The following is a 22,612-nucleotide window of genomic DNA, read 5'->3' as shown; positions in this document are numbered from 1 at the left end:
CACAATAGATATCTGGTAGAAGGGTTGATGTGCCCTAGGGTTGAGTTAGAAAAAGCAATGCATCTAAGACATGTGAAGTACTTATTTTGTTCTATTGTGTGGTGATGAGGTTGTACCTAGAACATGGCGTATGATTCATGGCACCAGAACATGGCACCAGAAGGAACAAAGACGACACAGGGATTTAAAGGGAGGCCCTAGGAAAATAGGTTGAAGGAAAGTGGAATGTTCAACCTGGAGAAAAGTGAGGGGAGATATAATACTAATGTTGACATAGACAAAAGTGTACCCTAAAATAAATAGTCAAGAACTATTTTTCATTGTCAACAAAACTAGACCAGAAAATATTGCAGCTACCTGGATTTTGCTTAAATAAAAGAAAAAAACTTAACAGTACGGTTGATAGAAGATGAGTTTAATCAATTTTTCTTTGCACACTGTAGGAGGAGGAACAACATAATCTACGGAATCTCTAACTTCTCAATTCTACAATTTTATGAACCGAGCAAAAATTTCCTGAAGAAATTCCACACTTTCTCTTGAATGCATCCTATCTTCAGCACCACCGTAAGGGGGAAATGATCAATGGAAAAACAACAATTTAGTTGTTTTGATTTTTCATACTTCTGTGGCTGCAGAATGACATTATGTCTCCTGAACAAAGAAATCCAAAAACATCTGAAATGTGGTAGGCTGGCCCTGAAGATTCATTAATCTGGAGAGTAAACCTACGTTCATCCACCAAAGTAAATATTAGACCGGTTGAGTGTTATCATTGAGTGTAATGAATTATCATTGATAATTCATTAATCAGATAACCCATTAAATGCTGCTGTGGTAGTAAGCAGAAAAACTATACCCTTACGGATAAAAGATAAAAATGTACCCTACGGATGAAAATCAACACGGAAGGTCCAATGAATTATTTGCCAAAAATACTTCACTAAAGCAGGTGGCAATAGCAGCAACGGAACGACATCAAATCATTAAGAACACCCCTTAGCAAAGCTATTAACTTCCTTGGCAGTGGTGCCAAGGTATGCAAATTGCTTTCCCATAAACCAAGAAGAGGGGGAAAACAGAGCAAAAATTAGGAACAGCAATCGTGCAAAACCGGACACATAACAAAGCCAATTTCCCCGCCCCTGTACACACTCAACAGTGTGTCGTAGTCATTGAAGAGTTTTCCCAAAGCAGATCTCCATAGATAGCATTCGCCGCTGGGTATGTGCTTGTCACATTTGCGCAGATGCTCACGGAAACGCCACATGCAAAAAATGGTCCTTCCACATACCAAGGAGGCGTTCGGTCAAGAGGCTGCACAGATTTCACAGCCAGAGAGCGCTTCATGTAGAGCAAGGAAATCTGATTAAGCAAGGAAGCCAAAGAGGCAATAAATAAACAGGCCAGCTAAGTTCGCTGACGTTTTATTCAATGAAACCACGATGACATACAAAAGTTGTTTGTTCGTCAAAGGTTTTTTGTTCCTTGGTAATCTCATAAAAGCTTCCGTTTCGAAGCACAGAAGCGCCGGTCGCTCCGCTGAAAAAGCAAACTCTTAAAAGACACATACTCGGAAGCAAATCTTATTTAAGTTGCCTTTCGTTTGGAAATGTATAGGTGTATTTCATGTTTATCTCAGGTATAATAGTTCTACCATAACTGTTACCTCCATATAATTCATAATGTTCGTATTGTTTGCTGATCTCCCCTTTACTCTAAAAATTAAAATCACTTTTAATATAATCTCCCTTGGCTCCAGAACAGACATGGAGGGAAGGGTGAAAGACATTCACCCTAGCAGCACCAGACTGAGAAATGACAGGAATTATGTGATGCCACAGTTGGTGCAAAACACCGTGGAATAAGAGCCAGTGGTGGGATTTAATTTTTTTTACTACTGGTTCTGTGGGCTTGGCTTGGTGGGAGTGGCCAGGGGGTGTGACAGACAGCACTCAGCCTCCTGCATCCCCCACGCCCCGTTTTGGGCCTAGTAGGCCTCCCTGAAGCCTTCTGGGAGTGAAAACGGGCCACTGGGGAGCACTGCTCCCCGTGCCCCGTTTTGGGCCTACCTGCACTTACCTGGGAGCCAAAACAGGGTGCGGGAGGACTCCTGGAAGGGGTGGCGCGGGAAGGGGCGGGGCCAGCCAGCAATTTAACTACCAGTTCGCCCAAACCGGCTGAAGCCAGAACCAGCTGAATAAGACCCTTATTCAACAATAGATGGAAACGCCATGTTTACCTCCAATGGAGAAAGCAGTTTGTTTACTATCCTATAACAGAGTTGACCAAATACTAAAAGCTATTAGTAGACTGTAGAGATGTGGATCCAAGCTGAGCCAGGTCCCCAAACTGTTTCAAAATTAACATGAAACAGAGCATCGATGTGTAGCTTATCTTGCGCTACCTTTGATGATGGCCAACCAAAGGCCTAAAGTACAGAAACCGCTTCGGTTGAGGGGGAAGAAAACAAAGAGGCCGCAGGGTTAAATTGCCGTGGTCCAGGACTTGGTTTTGTGGTTACCTTGTGAAACAAAAGAACTTGTGAAACGAGTGTGAAATAAAGATGGCGGGCTGTTAGTTACAAGCAACACACTGGCCCAGCTCGTGCAAGATTGCAAAACAAGATTAGGATTGCAAAACAATCGTAATAGGATTCACAGACCTTAGATATTGGAACTCTGCTATCATGCCACCTCTACTAAAGAAACTACACTGATAAAGGCCAAACTCTAAATATCTATTACATTTTAAAGCTCGCAGAGCTGGCAAAGGGCAAAACACAATTAAAAAATTTCTGGATAAATTGCAATTAAAATATAGATTTCCTACAATAAAACTTGCCTTGCTTTGCAAGGCAAAATTCAATCATAACTGCTCTATGCCTTTGGGACCATAATTGTTCCCAAAGGACTACAAAGAACTAGCAAAAGCTCTCCCTTCCTTCCAAAACCTTTATAATTTCATACATTATACATTCCCTAATAATAAAAGGATTAATTAAAAGGCCCAGAACAAATCCAACGGTATGTTGTGTTTTCTTTTTATTCGAGATTGTCACACAGAGGGATGGATCCAGCCTACTAACTATTAGCTGAAACGAAAAAGGAAAATCAAAATTTCGCAAGCGAAATAAGATCGTTGAACGTTTTAGGCGGGTAAGAAGCTAACAAGGTGTACAAGAATCAGGTTGGCTTCGTTCAAAATTTTCATCCAAAGTCTTCAGTTAAAAGGAAAAATTATCAGAGGCTAAACCCCCCACCTCAAAAAAAATAGCACTATAAATTACATTATAATCCTGGAAATCAATTCTCTATGGAAGGGGAAGACAATCTACTGCAGAACAATTATCAAGAATTGGAAGAAATTACAAACAGTCCTCGACTTACGGCCACAATTCAGCCCAACGTTTCTGTTGCTAAGCAAGACTGTTGTTAAGTGAGTTTCCCCCCATTCTATGACCTTTCTTGCCACAGTTAAAGTTAGTAACAAGGTTGTAAAGTGAATCTGGCTTCTCCATTGACTTTGCTAGTCAGGTCACAAAAGGGGATCACATGACCCCAGGACACTGCAACTGTCATAAATATGAATCACTTGCCAAGCATTTGAATTTTGATCAAGTGATGATGATGATGATGATGATGATGATGATGATGTAGTCAGTCATAAGTGTGAAAACCCGGTTGTGAGTCACTTTTTTCAGTGCCGTTACAACTTCAATCACTAAATAAAAGGTTATAAGTCAAGGACTATTGTACAATACAGGTAGCCTACCCTGTGGTATATTTTTCATCCTATACCTTAAATAAAGAAATCTCACCTGTACACAGTAGGCTTAAGTCATCTTACTTAAGATCTAAGTCAGGGGTGTCAAACTCGATTTCATGAGGGCCGCATCAGGGTTGTGTTTGACCTCGGGAGGGGGGCGCATGGCCAGGGTAGGTGTGGCCAGCTCAACGTCACTCATGTGGGGATCCCTGTGGCAGCCCGAGTGTCCTGCCAGTAAAAACGGGCTCCCGAGCACCGTTTTTGGCTGCGACAACCTCCTGCAACCCTCTGCCAGTGAAAACAGAGCTCAAGAGGGCTGCCTGAGGCCCTCCTGAGGCAGAGGTACCATGGGCCGGTCCAGGGCAGCCCTGCGGGCCAGATCTAAACATGCTGTGGGCCGGAATCTGGCCCCCAGGCCTTGAGTTTGCCACCCCTGATCTAAGTGGTTCCAACATTAGATTAGTAAAATGCTTTTTCCAAGCCTGTCGTATCAAGAAAGCAAAACAAAATGCAGCTCAAGTGGGGGGGAAAAGCACTTTCCCGAGATTTTCATTGATGAAAAATATTTAAAAGGAGTGGGACTGGTTTAAGAGAAAAGACTTACCTGTATTTTTCAGACTATAAGACGCACTGGAGTATAAGAAGCAACAAGATTTCAAAAAGGAAAACATGAAGAAAAAGTTTTTGGCCTCCGCGAGTCTGGTTTTTGCCCTCCCCGGCTCCCAGGAGCAGTCTGCAGGCCTCCCAAACCCTCTGCGCTTTCCATTTTTTGCGGAAAAAAACGCAACGCGTGGGGAGGTTTTCAAGGCCAAAAAAACGGGCCTATTTTTCGCAAAAATGGGTCGTGCGGGGCAGGGTTTTGGGAGGCCAAAAATGGCTGTATTCGGTGTATAAGACTCACCAACATTTCCACCCTCTTTTGGGGGGGGGGGGAAGTGCGTCTTATTTTCTGAAAAGTATGGTATATCAGTAAAGATAACTTTATCTGTACAGACACCTTTATCTCAAACTTTATAGGAGTACAGATACCTCCCTACCTGGTTCTAAAAGTGCAAACAGTACGCAGACAGAAAATCTGTTCCTTTCACTCCGTCAACACTATACCAATCCAATTATTTAAAAAAAAAAAAAAAGAATGAAATCACAATATCTTCCCAGCCACTGTGAAGAAATAGTGAAATTCATTCTGTGCTGTATAACTTTGCTTTACAAATAGCCTGAGGGAAGCACATCTATTTCCGATTTAATAGGATCACTTTATCAACATGGTGAAGCCGAGTTGGAAAGCTCATCGGGAAGAGAAAAATTACAGCGCTTAAGCAAAAAAAATAATAGTTTTTGTATATTAAATTATCACAAGCTTCCTCCTGTCTTTTCCACAATCTCCAAAATAATTATTCAAATGGTAAACAATCATATTTAGGATGGCTTCACATTTATGATCTCACTACATTATGTTATCCTTTTAATAATCCTAAAGTACACAGAGAATCAAATATCAACAAAAAAAAAAGTTGATCTGTTAAGAGGACCCAAGGAAGGGCTCTGATCAAAATAGGCTATACAAGTAGTCCTTGACTTACGAAAGTTCATTTAGTGACTACTGGTCATAAGTCACTTTTTTCACTGCCGTTGTAACTTTGGTTACAACGACAGTGAAAAAAGTGACTTATGACCATTTTTCACTCTTATGACCCTTGCAGCATCCCCATGGTCATGGGATTTACATTTGGATGCTTGACAGCTGTTTCATATTTACGACGGTTGCAGTGTCCCGGTGTCATATGTGATTGATCCCCTTTTGCAACATTCTGACAAGGAAAGTCCATTTTGAAAGCCAGATTCACTTAACAACGGTGTTATTAATTTAACAAATGCAGTGATTCACTTAACAAATGCGGAAAGAAAAATTGTAAAATGGGGTCAAAACCCACTTAACAAATTTCTCACTTAGCAACATGAATTTTGGGCTCAATTGTGGTCATAACTTGAGGACTACCTTTATATTTTCTTAGACCAGAGGCACAATGGCTCAGCGGTTAAGACGCTGGGATTGTCGGCTGGAGAGCTGACAGCCCAGGTTCGAGACCTGAGCGTCATGCAATGGGTAAGTTCCCGTCCTTGCCTCAGCTCCTGCCCACCAGCAGTTTGAAAGCAAGCAAAGGCGAGTAGATAAATAGGTACCACTTCGTTGGGAAGGGAACAACTTTCTGTGAGCCTTTAGCATATTATAGTCATGCTGGCCATCCAGAATCTAGTTTTATTGATTTCTATGAAACCAAGTATTAACATATGAATTCAGGCGCACAAACATCTGACACAATGGACAGGTAAAGCCAACTCTTTTTTTTTTTTTAAACCATCAGCTGTCTCAGCTGATGCCACCATAAATACATGCTAATTGCCAAGCACCCAAATTACGATCGCGTGCTGCGACAATCGTAACTGCAAGGACCAGTCGTAAGTGACTTTCTTCAGTATTGTTATAACTTCAAATGGTCACTAAATGAATGGTCATAAGTCAAGGAGCGGCTGTATTTTTTTTTTCAGGTTTATTTCCTGTGGGTGCCTTAATTAGTATCACATGATCGCATTCACATGATCCTGGTCCCGAAAGTTTCCTTACAAACCATTTTTAAAGAGCATACAACTCTGCATGAAATCTCACAGAATAATTTTTACCAGATCCAAGCTGGGTCGGTCACTGGGACCAGAGGTTTTGTCTTCCGAGATTTCAGACTCGTGCTGGAGTCCATCGTTGGGAAGCTTCTCTCTAGCAGAGTATGTGCTTTGGGCTATTCTGCGTGGGGTACAGGTAGTCAGGTTCTGACCACAATTGAGCCCAAAATTTATGTGGTTAAGCAAGACATTTGTTAAGTGAGTTTTGCTCCATTTTATGACTTTTCTTGCCACAGTCGTTAAGTGAATCACTGCAGTTAACTTAGTAACACAGCTGTTCAGTGAACCTGGCTTACCCATTGACTTTGCTTTGTCAGAAGGTCACAAAAGGGGACTGCATGATCCTGGGACACAGAAAAGGTCATAAATATGAACCAATTGCCAAGCTTCTGAATTTGGCAGCACGGCAGCTAAAAACAAAACCACATTGCAGACATATCTCTCTCAAGGCTGTCTCCCAGGGTTACCCACAGCGGCCAGTGGGGAGTGATCTTTACAACCCATGAAATTGCTCCACTGGTGAATGTGACTGATGAGACACCCTGGAAGGAGGGGGGAAACAGGGCCAAGCCTGGCCCATAAATTACATGGGGTCAGAGTTGGCTTCACTTGGAACGTACCTCCTAATAAATAACTGGATTTCTTTTGAAGCTTGGCTTGAGGCTCATGATTTAATTAGGGCACCCTTAGGAACCCTGACACAAGTCACATTTTTCAGTGCTGTGTTGTAACTTTGAACAGTCACTAAACAAACTGTTGTAAGTCAAGGACTACCTGTATTTATATGATGCCTGTTGTGTGTAGCTTTTTAGATGTAGATTGGGGAATTGATGGTTGGCTGTTGTTTTTCTTATGTTGCCAAGCCCTCACCTCCTAAGTACTTGATAAACTGAGGGTAAATTGGCACTCCTGTTGACCGACGAAAGGGTCCGTTTCCCAGGCTTCAACCATTTCCCTGGCTGTTTTGTGCCTGCTTGTCCAACAATCTTAGTAGCTGCAAAATTGAATGCAGTTTTTTTGGCCACCAGCTTTGCTCTCTCCTCCTGCGCTATAAACAAGTCCCGTAGTACGCAGCTACCACATTAAAAGTATTAGTGCATAAAATCAAAACCTTATTGTCCTAAATTTTCAAAACGTAAAAATAGCTTAAATTTCCGTACTGTTTCCTTCCTCGTTTTATGTTTTATTGTTGCTAATTTGCCCTCGTGGCATTTGGAGAATCAAAGCAAAGAAAGGCTAGTATTAATTTTTACAGCTATTTCAGTTAGCTATTTCAGAATCACTACATTTCCCCAGCTTATTCTCGTGGAACTTAAAATGTTACTTTTAATAACCCGTCCCATAAAGTGCTTTAGCCAAATTAAAAGCATCGCCGCCAAATCGGTTTCAAACTCACCCTGGAAGAGAGAAACATATGGAAGAACATATTTTTCAAATAATTTCTCCCACCCACCCCCCCATCCCCTTCCATTTCTTCAAATGTTTACTTCATTATTAATTGGCTCACATATCATAAGGACTGCGGCTGTTCTGCCTTTAAGTCCCTCCTTAAAAACCGAAAAAACATCTCGGCTGTCAGCCCAACTCTTCAAGCAAAGCAGATGTCAAGTTTCGTGGTCGTCTCGAATAAAATGCATTTCAAACAAAATCTTTGAAGAAAAAACTCCTTTTTATTGAGCACGACATCCTAACCTGACTCCAAATGAAGCCAGCACTGACTTCCAGCCCCAAAACCCTCCCTTTCCGTTACCCACTGCCCTGCACTCATTGGCCATCTTCCAAGTCATTCTACCCCTAATCTACTCCAACTCAAAGGAATTCCCCCCTCCCATCTCATCTCCTCGGAAACATTATCTCCAGGGAAAATAAGTAGGTGAAAAGTCAGCCATCCCTTTCCAGACGCCTTTGCTTCTCCTTCTTATGTCAGCACTAGAGAAAATGCAGATTGAAGTGTTGACAGCAGAATGACCAAAAAAAACCCCAAAATGGAATAAAATAAAATCTGCTGTCCGCCAGAAGATTCTTTCTTTACAGCAATGGTACGAAGCAAAATTTTCCTTAGGGGTTTCATTTTCTGCACCCTCAGAGTCCTCTTTATATTATTTGGAAAAATTAATAAAGAAATCGGCCACCCTTTGTATCCTGGCATTCCTAATGTAACTACAGTTGCATCAACATTTGAGCCCACAGTCAGTTCATGAAGAAAAGCGAGAACAGTGAAAGGGAAAATAAATCGTTCATTTATTCATATATTCATTCATATTGTTTTTTTTTCCCTAATACATCTATGATAAAGAGGCAAGGGAAAAAACCCGCCGGATTTTATAGCATTTAGTCCTCAACGGAAAAAAGTGACTTATCGTTTTTGCACTTAGAACCGTTGCTGCATCCCCCACAGTCACGTGATCAAAACTCAGCCGCTTGGCAACTGACGCATAATTATGACGGTTGCAGTGTCCCGGGGTCATGTGATCCACATTCTGACAAGCAAAAGTCCATGGGGAAGCCAGATTCGCTTAACAACTAATTGCTAATTTTAACAACTGCTGGCAAGAAAGGCTGTAAGAGGGGACAAATCTCACTTAACAGCTGACACACTTAGCTCAATCAGTTGGGCTCAACTGTGGTCGTACGCAGTGGTGAAATGTAAAATTTGTTACTACCGGTTCTGTGGGTGTGGCTTGATGGGAGGGTAATGTGACTGGGTGGGCGCAGCCAACTTTTTTTTTTTTAACTTTTAAAAGCATTTTTTCTACAACCTCTTCGACCGAAAAAAAAATGCTTTTAAAAGACTCTGATGATCCCAACTGAGCCGTGCGATCATCAGAGGCTTTTTTAAAAAAAACTTTTAAAAGTAAATTTTTTTCAGCCGAAAAGGTTTTAGAAAAAATGCTTTTAAAAGTAAAAAAAAAAAAAAAAAAAGCCTCTGATGATCGCGCAGCTCAACTGGGCATGGATTTTTGCTACTGGTTCTCCGAACAACCCGCCGCTATCGCTACCGGATCGGGTGATCCGGTCCAAACCGGCAGTATTTCACCCCTGATCGTACGTTGAGGATTACCTACATGCGGAGGCCTCCTGCTTTTAAATCTACTGCAAATTGCCATGAAAGTTTGGCGACCACGTAAGGACCGAACAGGCTGTGCCATTAGCACAAGTTGCAGCCCCTTTGCAAAAATAAGTGAATCTTAGCTGTTTCTTGGGGGGGGGGGGAAGGAGGGGGGAGTAATTTTTACTGGTTTAGCAAAAGGAAGTATATAAACGCTGATGGGCTATTTCCAAAGTGAGCAATTTACTTCTCAGCCAGAAAATACGCTACCTATATAAGAAGTGCAATAAAAATGGACAGACAATTAAAATTGTGGAGTGAATGTTATACTTATACTGTGTAAATTTATATTTAGAGTCACCGGGGAATCAACAAATGTGCCTTGTCCTTCAGCTGCATCTCATTCACGGAATGAGATAATCAGCAGAAGTTCACTAAAAATTTGTCAGAAGAATCCAGGAGTACCAATAACGCGGGGACCATTAAACAAAAGACAATCAGAAATAATAAATCGTCTTAACGGCTTTGTTGAGTGCCCGAAGTAGAACAGGCGTATAAACTGCAACCTTCGGTAATTAAGAGGGGTATTAAATCATTTCACCTGAAGTATGAATAATCTTTGGCTTCGATACTATTAAAGCAGAATTCCAAATCCAAAGAGATGAAACAGTGTTTCCTACAATCCATGGCAGGGGTATCAAAACTCAAGGCCTGTGAGCCGAATCAGGCCCGCGGGGTACTTAAATCTGGCCCATGGGGCCGACCTGGAAATGGCAAAGGACCGGACCGCAGTGCCTCTCGCAGCCAAAATGGAGTGTGGGGGGGCACACATGCCCCCCCACGCCCCGTTTTGGCCGGCAAAGTGTTGCAGGAGGCCATCCAGGCTGAAAACGGGGCATGGAGGGGGGGGGTCGGCAGGGTGCTGCAGGAGGCGTCCATCCCATCTCCCGCACCTGGCCGACTCACGGAAGAGAACTACAATGCTGATCCGGCCCTTGAAGAAATCCAGTTTGACATCCCTGATCTATGGAAACCATCCTACAGGTAGTCCTCGACTTACGGCCACAACTAAGCCCAAAGTTTCTGCTGCTAAATGAGACATTGGTTCAAGTGAATTTCGCCTTTCTTGCCACAGTTGTTAAATGAATAACTGCCGTTGTTAAATTAGTAACATAGCTGTTACCTGAATCTGGCTTCCCTGTTGACCTGGCTTGTCAGAAGGTCGCAAAATGTGATTGCATGATCACACTATGAACCGTCATAAAGACAAGCCAGTTGCCAAGCATCTGAATTCTGACCATGTGACCGTGGAGATGCTACAACAGCTGTGTGAAAAACGATCCTAAGTCATTTTTTCAGCACCTTTGTAACTTCAAATGGTCGCTAAAGGAATGGTTGTAATTTGAGGTCCACCTATACTTGAACGGGAGACCACAAGAGTGGTAGACTAGACTGGGAAATGCAAAAACATCCTGGAAGAAGGCTGCGGCAAATAGCTTCTGTATCGTTTCTGAAATAACTAACAGATATGTCTATCAAGTTGTGCTTGATTGAAATAAACTTTGAGGGGTCCTTGGTGCTCTCAGAGTTTGGTTGTTTTCTTAGGAGACATTTATTTATCCAAACTTGGTAACATCATCAGTGCACTGATGACGGTACCTAGTATGGAATGAAATGTCTGCAAGAAAACCACCAAACTCAGAAAGTATCAAGGACCCCTCGTCTCAACCCCGAGCTACAAATAGTCTCCTTTATTAAAGTAAACTTTCCATACTCCAACATGAAGCTTCAGGCTTTCACTGTGTCTTACAAACATTCTACATGAGTGGTTTTGTCTGAGCTCTGCACCTGAATCTACATATATATAAATGGGTGCGTGAATGTTCCAGCATAACTCTGGAACGCCTCGAGCAATTTCAACTAAACTTGGTACACAGGTGACTTACTCTCTGGAAAGAAATACTATGGAGGTAAGACACCCCTAACACCCCTCGAGGTGTGTGTGTGTGTGTGTGTGTGTGTGTGTGTGTGTGTTCCAGCATAACTCTGGAATGTCTGGGCCGCTGAAATGAAAAGGAATGAATTATATCTAGTGACAAATCACAGTACTTTTGACAATGATAGTGTGCATTTTGGATTCAAGTTCTGTTAAGATACAGCCTGTTGTGCCTTAAAATGGCTTCTACTGTACAGCACAGTAGCGTTGCCACAGTAACGGCTTCATAGTACTCAACAAGGGGGCTCCCTCTGGTATACCCAGGCAATGCCGGGTTATCAGCTAGTATTTTATAAAAAGCTAAACAAGATCAGAAAGCTTAGACTTGGATAGAACAGCATCATAAAGTTGCAGGGACGTAAAATTGAAAAAAATATCCCAGAGAAAGTTTGTTAAGACACCATTTTCATCTTGCCACTCAAAAGTCACTTGAAATCAAGTTTGAATCCAAGGAGACTTTACAGTCTTGGTCTGTGGCCATCAGGGCATGTTTGAGAATAAAACGCGACCTTATTTACACTGTACCTAAAGACAGCAATGCCGAATGGATGGATGGAATTTGCTCAGCATAGATTCAGTTTACGTGCTAAACTCCGATTATTAAAAGCTTCCATACACTTAATACTTTTAATACGTTCCTGGTGTAATTAATATTATCCAGATATATTTCCATTTTCTCTGTTAACTGCGTTTGTCCTCTAGGGGGAAAAGCTCTCAAGTTAAACTGTAAATATAGCAGCGGGAGCTGGAAACAACTTTCGTAATTTTTAAAAATAATCGATAGGCAGGTAGGATTTCTTTCTTCCTTATCAGACAAATAAAAAGGATGTAGAAAATGGTTTTCCTTGCTTTTTCCATCAAAAGTTTGTACAACTGGAAGAATTGCAATCCTGTGGCCGACTGTCCTCCTTATGTTGAATTCCACGGATTACAAACGCAGGATTACTAGCATAAAATCTATCAAATCTAAGCAGTTTAAATTGAAGGACAGCTATTCGTAAACATCTATGCACAATGGTTAAAGTACCAGGTGTCTTTTTTCAGTTTTTCCACCTTACTTTAGAAATTAAGTTATTTTAAAAAGCACTTACTGTCATTTTACTGTCTGCGTGCAAACCCTCAAAGTATTAACCAGACAAAGAACCAGTGTGGTGCAATATGTTAGGATACTCAAATTCAAATCCATGCTTTGGACCTGTCACTTTCTCAGTCCAAACTACCTCACAAGTTGTTGTGGGGAAATAAATAGGAGAAGGGAACACTAGATATGTCACCTTATGTTGTAGAAACAAAAGCAGGATATAAATCCAACAAATAAATGAACCCTACTCTCATACAAGTATCATTTAAAAGAAAGAGCTCATGGGAAGGGAAGGGAAGGGAAGGGAAGGGAAGGGAAGGGAAGGGAAGGGAAGGGAAGAAACATCCAAGCGGGTGGGAAGAGCCTCCCACCGCCGCTACTACTAGTTCACCCGATCTGGTTCAACCCACCACTGATTTAGAGATGTGTTGAGATCAATGCCTCTACTAACAGTCACAGCATTCAAACTTCAGATTTTCAATTTTAAAAAATTATATCAGAAGTCTGCCATATGAACTGCACATTTCTCAATCTGGACACAGCTGGATTATCCTACAGAAATGGCCACAGGAGAGTTTAGGTGAGCCTAGGCCAGGGGTCTGCAACCTTAAACACTCAGAGAGCCATTTGGACCCGTTTCCCACAGAAAAGAAACCGGGAGCCACAAAACCCTTCCCGTGCCTGACAATTTCTTCAGCAGCCACAAAACTAGCAGATGTAGTTGAAATTAAATGTTCTGTTTTCTTCTGAAACTTTTCTTTTCTTGGATTTATCCAGTTGGCTTACCGGGGGTTGAAAAGTTCAGTAAATCGTGTGCCAGTGGGTGTTGCACATTGGCGTTTGTGACACATATTGTGAAAGAGCCACATGTGGCTCCAGAGCCTCAGGTTGCTGACCCCTGGCCTAGCTGTTTATATGAAAACCTCATTTGTTTGGCTCAAAGTTAACAACGTAATATAAGACTTACCATGTCCACAGCGTTTTTTTTCGGGTTTTTTTGGAGGGATGTGGCAGAGTTATTGTTTGAAACCTAAAACCTTTTTTTCTGAAAAGCCCCATGATGTACTCAACACAAATATCACCTATCATTCAAGTAAAGACTGATTGAGGGCCTCCAGCTAGTTAAATCATCTTCAGTTATGACTTAATAATGAGCTAAGTACATGTAGCATGCAAAGATATAAAATACATTTTTCAAATCACAATAGAGCTACATTTATACAACTTTCTAAGCCAGACCCAGACAATTGCTTCATGCTGGCCAACTTTTATTTTGTATGAAGCTGGCCAACTCTGATTTTCTTCCTGTTATTCACGATATTTAATATTGCCCTGTGCAATTTCTACTCCACATGAACTCCAAAATATAATCAATAATAGGCTGTTGCACGGGATTCTGAAATTTGTATTTCTTACACTATCCTCTTTATTCTATCTATCACGGTGAGGTAATAATAATGTATCTACAGGTAGTCCTCAACTTACAACTATTAATTTAGTAATTAAGAGCCTTGGTGGTGCAGCAGACTAAAGCGCTGTTAAGTAGCACCAGCTGCCTGCAATTACTGCAAGTTCAAATCTCACCAGGCTCAAGGTTGACTCAGCCTTCCATCCTTCCGAGGTAGGTAAAATGAGGACCCGGATTGTGGGGGGCAATAAGCTGACTTTGTATAAAAAAGAACACCTCTTGGGGGGGGGCCGAAAGCCCTACTAAGAGGTATATACAAAAAGTATGACGGCTATTGCTTAACGCATTGTAAGCCGCCCTGAGTCTCCGGAGAAGGGCAGCATATAAATCGAACCAATCAATCAATCAATCAATCAATCAATCAATCAATCAATAAATGGTTTGAAGCTACAAACTGCACTAAAATAACTGGGAACCTGTAAACCATTTCCCCCGCCACAAGTTTGAAATGTCAACATTAGAGGTAGTCCTCGGCTTACGACCATAATCGAGTCCCAAATTTCTATTGCTGAGGGAGACATTTGTTAAGTAAATTTCTGCCCCGTTTTACGACCTTTCTTGACACATTTGCCAAGTGGATCAGTGCAGCTGTTAAGGTTGTTAAGTGAATCTGGCTTCCCCGTTGACGTTGCTCGTGAGAAGGTCGCAAAGAGGATCACAATTCTCCAACCGTCATAAATACGAGTCAACTGCCAAATGTCTGAATTTTGATCACGTGACCATGGGGATGCTGCAACGGTCGTTAAGTGTGAAAAACAGTCGTAAGTCACTTTTTCCAGTGTTGTAACTTCAAACGGTCACTAAATGAACTGTTGTAAGTCGAGGACTACCTGTAGAGTAAAAATAACCCGCTGACCAATGCTTAACCTAACCATGGTCTAACCAACAAACCCAATTTTCAGGGCTAACACAACAAAGCACTACATCGTAAACTAACCACGCCAAAGGTTTGCAAAACACATTAGGGTAAAAGCAGTCGAGTACGTTAACGGCTGAATGAGTTGTCATAGCAAAGCTGCGTAATATTTTCAATCTACAGAGGTAAAGAATTAAATCCTAATTCAAATCCAAATTACTGAGATATACTGCAGTCGGAACTCTAAAAAAACAATTGTTCAACAGCCGCTAAATACACAGCGCATCCTAAAAGCAACTTATCTTTTTTGAAAGTATATCAAAACATTCTAGAACAGTGTTTCTCAACCTTGGAAGCTTGAAGATGGGTGGACTTCAACTCCCAAAATCCCCCAGCCAGTGCTGCTGGCTGGGGGATTCTGGGAGTTGAAGTCCACCCATCTTCAAGCTTCCAAGGTTGAGAAACACTGTTCTAGAAATACAGTGTATTACAATTGTAATATATTTGGTCTGATTGCGGTGGAGTTAAAAGATATAACGTATTTTTAACTTCCTCTCTCTCCCATTTTTAGGCCGTAAAGCACATTTGTTCCTGGTTCCAGGGTAGAAAAATTGTATATCCGGTTGAAAATGGGGCAGCATTATTTTCTAATCAATGCCACATTCAGCCTTTTTTTCCAAGTGACTTCCTTTGAGGGATTTGGGTTTTTCTCAGCTGTGCTAAAAATTCATAATTCAATACGTTACTAATAGGGCTGCTCAGCAGTTGTACTTCGTTAAGCACATTGGCAACCAGCTCCTGCACCCCTTCTTGGTGCGCTGAGACACCCAGACTTCTGGAGAGTTCCCTGCAGTTGCTTTGAGGGTTTTCCCCAAGTCGTTGTCACATACGTGAGCACCTAAACCTCTCTGCCACAACTACAGCAAAAGTGTCATCTGCGCAGGGACATACTGGCAACTTGTAAAAAGCTTCTAAACCCGTGATGGCGAATTTATGGCACGCGTGCCGGAGCCCTTTCTGCAGGCACACGAGCCATCGCCCAGCTCGGCTCCACCATGCATGTGCGTGTGCCTCCCGCTGGCCAGCTGATTTTCGGGATGCGCGAGAGGGTGGGGTGCATGTGGGAGATGTGCGCATACGCAGAGGTCTTGTGCACATGCACAGGGAGGCAGGGGTTGTGCGCGCATGAACGAGAAGACGGGGGAGCGCGGGGGGGGGCAGTGTGCCCCTCCCGGCCCGTTTTTGAGCCCAGGAGGCTGCCGGGAGACCTACTAGGCCCAAAACAGGAGGAGGGGGGTAGCGTGTGCATATGCGGGCGGGGGGCAGGAGGAGTGTGGGGAGATCGCATGCTCATGGGCAGAGGGATTGTGGGGGGGGTCGTGCATGCATGCGCAGGGAGGCGCATTGCATCATAGGTGCCGGCAAGCACACACACTTTCAGCACACGGCGAGTAAAAGGTTAGCCATAACTATTCTAAGCAGTCATCTGACCCTCTGAGGGGGGGCGTTTTGCAAAATGTCACCGTCCTTATGAAATCATCTCTTCAAAACTCTACTAAGTAACGCAAACACGCCTTGAACTTTTCGGCATACTTTACAGACAGTCCTCGACTTACGACTTACAGCTGGGCCCAAAATTTCTGTTGCTAACAGCAAGAGGGCTGTTGAGTGAGTTAATGCCCCATTTTACAACCCGTCTTGCCACAGTTCTTAAGTGAATCACTGCGGTTGTTAAGTGAGCAACGCGGCTGTTAAGCGAATCTGGCTTCCCCACTGCCTTTGCTTGTCACATGACCCCGGGACACTGCAGTCGCAGGGGTGAAATCTAGCCGGTTCTATCCAGTTCGGGCGAACCGGTAGCAGCGGATGCGGGAGGCTCCGCCCACCCGCGCAGACATCATGATGTCGCTTTTTTGTGACATTTTAAGCCTCTGCGTATGTGCACATTGGCGAAACAGTAGGGAAGGTAAGTAAATTTCACCCCTGTGCAGCCATCATAAATTTGAGTCAATGGCCAAGCGTTTGGATTTTGATCAGGTGACCGTGGGGATGCCCGCAACGGCCGTAAATGTGAAACACGGTCACAAGTCACTTCCTTCAGTGCCGTTATAACTTCAAGCTGTCACTAAACGAGGACGACCTGTATTGCAGTAAGAGCCCAAATTACTCAAAATAGGAAACGAGAACAAGCCAATCATCCTCAAAATATTTACATTTTATCAAGATTCTGTAGAGAAGACCAATCTGCTTGTAAAATAACTTCTTCCAACACCACCACAACAACATAGCTTCCAACACCATCACAAGCTAAAATAGCTTCCAACACCACCACAACAACAAAAACCGAGGCTCGAGAAACTGAGTTATCAGAACATGGTTAACGTCAGAGGGACGAGAAATACAACCCATTAGCACCGCTTCCCATTCGTAGGTTAGTTTAGGCCACGAGTGTCAAACTCAAGGCACGGGGACCGGATCCGGCCTGCGGGGGTACTTAGATCTGGCCCATGAGGCCGCCTTGGAAACAGCGAAGGACCTGCCTGCGGTGCTTCTGCCAGCGAAAACGGAGTTCACAGGGGCCGTTTTCGGCTCCCATGGCCTCCTGCAACCCTCTGCCAGTAAAAACGGAGCTCGGGAGGACCGCAGAGGGTTGCAGGAGGCTGTGGCAGCCGAAAACGGAGCTTGGGAGCCTGTTTTCGCTGGCAGAGCGCTGGGGCCACCACAGGTGCCCCCCACAGGAGTGACGTTGAGCTGGCCACGCCCACCCCGGCCACGCCCACCCCGGCTCCCCAAGGTCAAACACAACCCTAATGCGGCCCCCAATGCAATCGAGTTTGACACCCCTGCTTTAGGCCATGGAAGATCAAAACAGCTTGCTTAAAAACATGGAGCAAAATTTTGGGGGTATTTCTACCTACAGGATAGGTAGTCCTCGATTTACAACAGTTGTCCGTTCAGTAACTGTTTGAAGTTACAAAGCCACTGACGACTGCTTTTCACACTTATGCCCACTGCAGCATCCCGGTGAGATGATCGAAATTCAGCATTGCAATAATACCGTAAAATAACTGACAAGCTTGTTAATTTTCTTAAATACAGGCAGTCCTTCGACTTACAACAAGTTCATTTAGTGACCATCCGAAGTTACAATGACACTGAAAAAAAGTGACATTGACTGTTTTTCCACACCTGCGACTGTTTGCAGCATCCCGACGGTCAGGTGATCAAAATTCAGGCGCTTGGCCTATTTATGACGGTGGCAGAGTCCTGGGGTCACATGATCCCCTTTCACGACCTTCTTGGAAAGCAAAGCCAATAGGGAAGCCTCATTCATTTAACAACCCTGTTACTAACAACTGCAGCTATTCACGTTAACAATTGTGGAGAGAAAGGTCGTAAAACGGAGCAAAACTCAACAAATGTCTCACTTAGCAATTTTGGGCTCCATTGTGGTCGCAAGTCAAGGACTGCCCGTATAGTAACGTTCACTTAGAAATTCTACTAGCATCCATAAGGCCTACTTGCAAGTCAATGCTAAACTAGAATGCAAGTCAATTGACGCTGAATCCTATGAGAATTAATTTTGAGTAAACAAGCTTATGATTGCCTCACAGAATACAACAGCAGGCATTTGTTCACAACCACAAAAAGCAGAGGGCCCAAAAGAGATGAGGAGTGATGTCTAAACAAGCATAACAAAATCAGCTATTTTCTCCTAAAAGATCTCTAGCTCTGACGTTGATGAGATACTACTTCAGCATGAAGGTTTACAATAGGGGTGTCCCAACCTTAGCAAATTTTAAGACCCATGGACTTCAACTCCCAGCATGGCTTAGCTGGGGGGAATTCTGGGAGTTGAAGTCCACAAGTCTTAAAGTTGCCAAGATGGACGTCCCCTGATCTGCACTGTCTCGTCCAGCTTTCTATACACAGAATGCTTTCTGTAATGAGTCCACTTTTTACGCCGAATTCTAAAAGTTAAGCCTTTTGTCGATGACAGCATCAAAATGTCCAGTGTTACTACCCTGTTTCCCCCCCAAATAAGACATCCCCTGATAATAAACCCAACCGGGCTTTTGAGCGCATGGCAATAAGGCCAAGCGCTTATTTCAGGGTTCAAAAAAAAAAATATAAGGCAGGGGCTTATTTTCGGGGAAACACGGTAATATCAACAGGCCGTCCACACAACGTATTGCAAAGCAAACCTGTCAGAATGTCCTGACTTGCAACCTAAGTTGCCTCTTTTATCAAGGTTATTTGTTAAGTAGTCTAATCTGAAGTACTGGACTTTCAGCCCCTAAACGAGCTGCGCACAAATAGCTTTTTCAATCACAAGCAAGAACATCCAAGGGATTCACCGATGGAGTCAGTTTACAATGGTTTAACTCTATATAACCACTACAGGTACCTCCCTGCGACCGGATGTGCCATCGCTAGAAAAAACGGAGGCTCCCAAAATGCAGATGGGTCCAAAAATCTGGTGACGATCACTCTCTTTTGCCTTCAAGAAAGACTAAAACGAAGTTGAGGAACAGGCGACTGTGATGATGGCGCTGTAATGGGAGCAAAGGAGCTAATAGATTCAGAATGAGGTAAATGATTGTTTCCTTCCACAAAAGGACACAGCGTTGTCTAAAATTAACCACAAGATGCCAACCACAAGAAAGCAACTTCGCTCACGGACCTGACAGTATCTGACATGTTAAATGCTCACCAGGCGAGAGCGCCAGCCGTACCATGGACCAAGCCAACACAGGCGGCCTGGATCTCTTCAGGGTTACGTCTACCAAACAATCCATGTGGTTTTGAGGCAGGAGCCTGGCTTGGGAAGGAACCCTTCAAAAACCCCACCCCAAAAGAGGAAGAGGCCACTCCTGCCCTTTCGCCACACACACACCCTTCCCAACCACCTTACCTTCTTTATTAAGCCTCATCACCTCTCGGCCGCTGCTGCCGCCCTCTTTCCCAGAGTCTTCTAGGTCAACACCTGGGAGTGGGAGAAAAACACCATCAGAGAAAGATCACATGTCCAGCTGGGGTGACAGAGAGAGAGAGAGAGAGAGAGAGAGAGTGAGTGAGAAAGAGAGAATGAGAGAGAGAGAAAGAGAGAGAATGTGAGAGAGAGAATGAAAAAGAGAGAGAACGAGAGCAAGGGAAGAGCAAATAAGAGAGAATGAAAGAGAGGGAGAGAGGAGAGAGAAGGAGAGAAGGAGAAAGAGAGAGAATGAAAGAGAGAATGAAAATGAAAAAGAGAAAGAGAAAGTGAATAAGAGGGACACACACACAGAATGAGAGAATGAGAGAGAAAATGAGAAAGAGAGAGTGAGAACTAAATGAAAATGAAAAAGAGAAAGTGAATGAGAGAGAGAGGGAGACACACACAGAGAATGAGAATGGGAGAGAGGAGAAAGAAAGTGGGAGAATGAGAGAGAAAAAGAGTGGGAGAATGAGAGAGAGAGGGAAAGAAAGAGTGGGAGAATAAGAGGCAATGAGAGAGAGAATGAGAGAGAGAGAAAGAGAGAGAGAGTGGGAGAATGAGAGAGGAAATGAGAGACTGAATGAGAGAGAGTAGGAGAATGAGAGAGAGAGAGAGAATGAGAAAGAGAGAGAACTAAATGAAAATGAAAAAGAGAAAGTGAATGAGAGAGAGAGGGAGACACAGAGAATGAGAATGGGAGAGAGGAGAAAGAGTGAGTGGGAGAATGAGAGGGAGAATGAGAGAGAGAGACAGAAAGAGAGAGTGGGAGAATGAGAGAGAGGGAAAGAAAGAGTGGGAGAATAAGAGGCAATGAGAAAGGCAATGAGAGAATGAGAGAGAAAAAGAGAGTGGGAGAATGAGAGAGAGAGAAAGAGAGAGAGAGTGGGAGAATGAGAGAGGCAATGAGAGAGAGAATGAGAGAGAAAGAGAGAGTGGGAGAATGAGAGAGAGAATGAGAGACAGAGAGAGAGTGAGAGTGGGAGAATGAGAGAGAGAATGAGAGAGAGAGAAAGAGAGAGCGGGAGAATGAGAGAGAGAATGAGAGAGGCAATGAGAGAGAGAATGAGAGAGAAAGAGAGAGTGGGAGAATGAGAGAGAGAATGAGAGAGAGAGAGTGAGAGTGGGAGAATGAGAGAGAGAATGAGAGAGGCAATGAGAGAGAGAATGAGAGAGAAAGAGAGAGTGGGAGAATGAGAGAGAGAATGAGAGAGAGTGAGAGTGGGAGAATGAGAGAGAGAATGAGAGAGGCAATGAGAGAGAGAATGAGAGAGAGAGAATGAGAGAGAGAGAAAGAGAGAGCGGGAGAATGAGAGAGAGAATGAGAGAGGCAATGAGAGAGAGAATGAGAGAGAGTGAGAGTGGGAGAATGAGAGAGGCAATGAGAGAGAGAATGAGAGAGAGAGAGAGAGAGAGAGAAAGAAAGAGAGAGTGGGAGATGAGAGAGAGAATGAGAGAGGCAATGAGAGAATGAGAGAAAGAAAAAGAGAGAACGAGAGAGGAGCAAAGGGATCTTACCTGCCTCCCCCCCCACCCAGCAGCCCAAGCCCCAAAGCCCACCACTCCCTCACTCTCCCTCCCCTGTCCTTACACCCCCGCAGGGGCATCCCCCCCCTCGACCTCCTCCTCCTCCCCATCCCACACACCCTCTGCTGGGGCACCCTCGTCTCCAATCCCCCCCCACCCCCATCACCCCCCTCCCACCCCCAGGACCCTCATCCTGCCTCCCCCTCCGCCCCCGCGCTGGGCTCTGGGTGCAAAGGAGCGAGGCGTGCCAGCCCTCCCCTCCCTCCCGACGCATGGCATGTGGGGAGGACCGGGGGGGGCTTACTGTGCGGGGGGGCGGCTTCCCGCACCCAGGCGGCCCAGGGCTGGCCCAGGAAAGCCTCGGGACTGGGCAAGGGCCGCTCCAGAGCCGCCATGGCAGCAGCAGCAGCAGCGGCGGCGGCGGCAGCAGCAACGCCGCCGCTCCTCCTCCTCCTCCTCTTCCTCCTCCTCAGCAGCTGCTCCTTCTTCTTCTTCCTCCTCCTCCTCCTCCTCCTCCGCCTCAGCCGCCGCCTCCACGCCGCCGCCGCCGCCGCCGCCGCGCGGCTCCCGCTCGCGCCGCCTTGCCCGTTTGCCTCTTCCTCCTCCTCCTCCTCCTCCTCCGGCGGCCCCAGCGCGCGAGCAGCCAGCCACGGGATTCGAGGACGCCGCACGTCATCCTCGGGACGTTCCGCCGCCGCCGCCGCCTCCTCCCTCCCTCCCTCCCTCCCGCTCGCCCACGCGGGGGGGGGGGGGCGGGAGAAAAGTGGCAGCCCCTGCTCCCTATCAGAGCCGGCGGACCGGCCGGTTCGGCGCAGGCGCGAAAGCGCCGGGAGAAGCCGGAGGCTTTGCCCTCACAGCCCAGCTTGGCCCTCAAAATGACCACCCGCGGGGGGGGGGGAAGACCGCGAGGCTAGATGAGGGGAGGGAGGGAGGAGCTCAGGCTCGCGGGACGTGGAGGGTGAGGGGGTCGTGCTGAGGCGGGCAGGGAAGGGGGTCTCTCCTTTCGAAGAGGAGGACTGTGGGGTCCTGGGTGCCCTATTGGACCTTTCGTGACCCGACTAAGGAACATCTTCAGGGTTAGGAGGCAGAGGGGTTTGCAGGGAGGAGGAAGAGAAGGACTGTGGGGTCCTGGTGCCCTATTGGACGTTTTGTGACCCAACTAAGGAACGTCATCAGGGTTAGAAGGAAGACAGGTTTGCAGAGAGGAGGGGGA

General features: G+C 44.8%; 1 protein-coding gene across 2 annotated transcripts in view; it reads right to left on the bottom strand.

Moving 5' to 3' along the window:
- ATXN7L1 (ataxin 7 like 1) overlaps nt 1–21,852 on the bottom strand; it is a 69,419-nt gene extending 47,567 nt beyond the window's left edge. For both annotated transcript variants that reach the window (XM_070947405.1, XM_070947406.1), the window contains exons 1-2: nt 21,704–21,852; nt 19,813–19,884 (exon numbers count right to left, since the gene is read on the bottom strand). In XM_070947405.1, the coding sequence (XP_070803506.1) occupies nt 19,813–19,884; nt 21,704–21,794 (163 nt within the window). In that variant the 5' untranslated portion in view covers nt 21,795–21,852. The remainder of the gene's footprint in view (nt 1–19,812; nt 19,885–21,703) is intronic.
- Between the last annotated feature and the right edge of the window lie 760 nt (nt 21,853–22,612).

The sequence above is a fragment of the Pituophis catenifer genome, unplaced genomic scaffold (genome assembly GCF_029215685.1).
Source record: "Pituophis catenifer annectens isolate HBS135680 unplaced genomic scaffold, rPitCat1.0.hap2 SCAF_7, whole genome shotgun sequence".
NCBI lineage: Eukaryota > Metazoa > Chordata > Lepidosauria > Squamata > Colubridae > Pituophis > Pituophis catenifer.
This window is presented reverse-complemented; position numbering and strand designations above follow the sequence as displayed.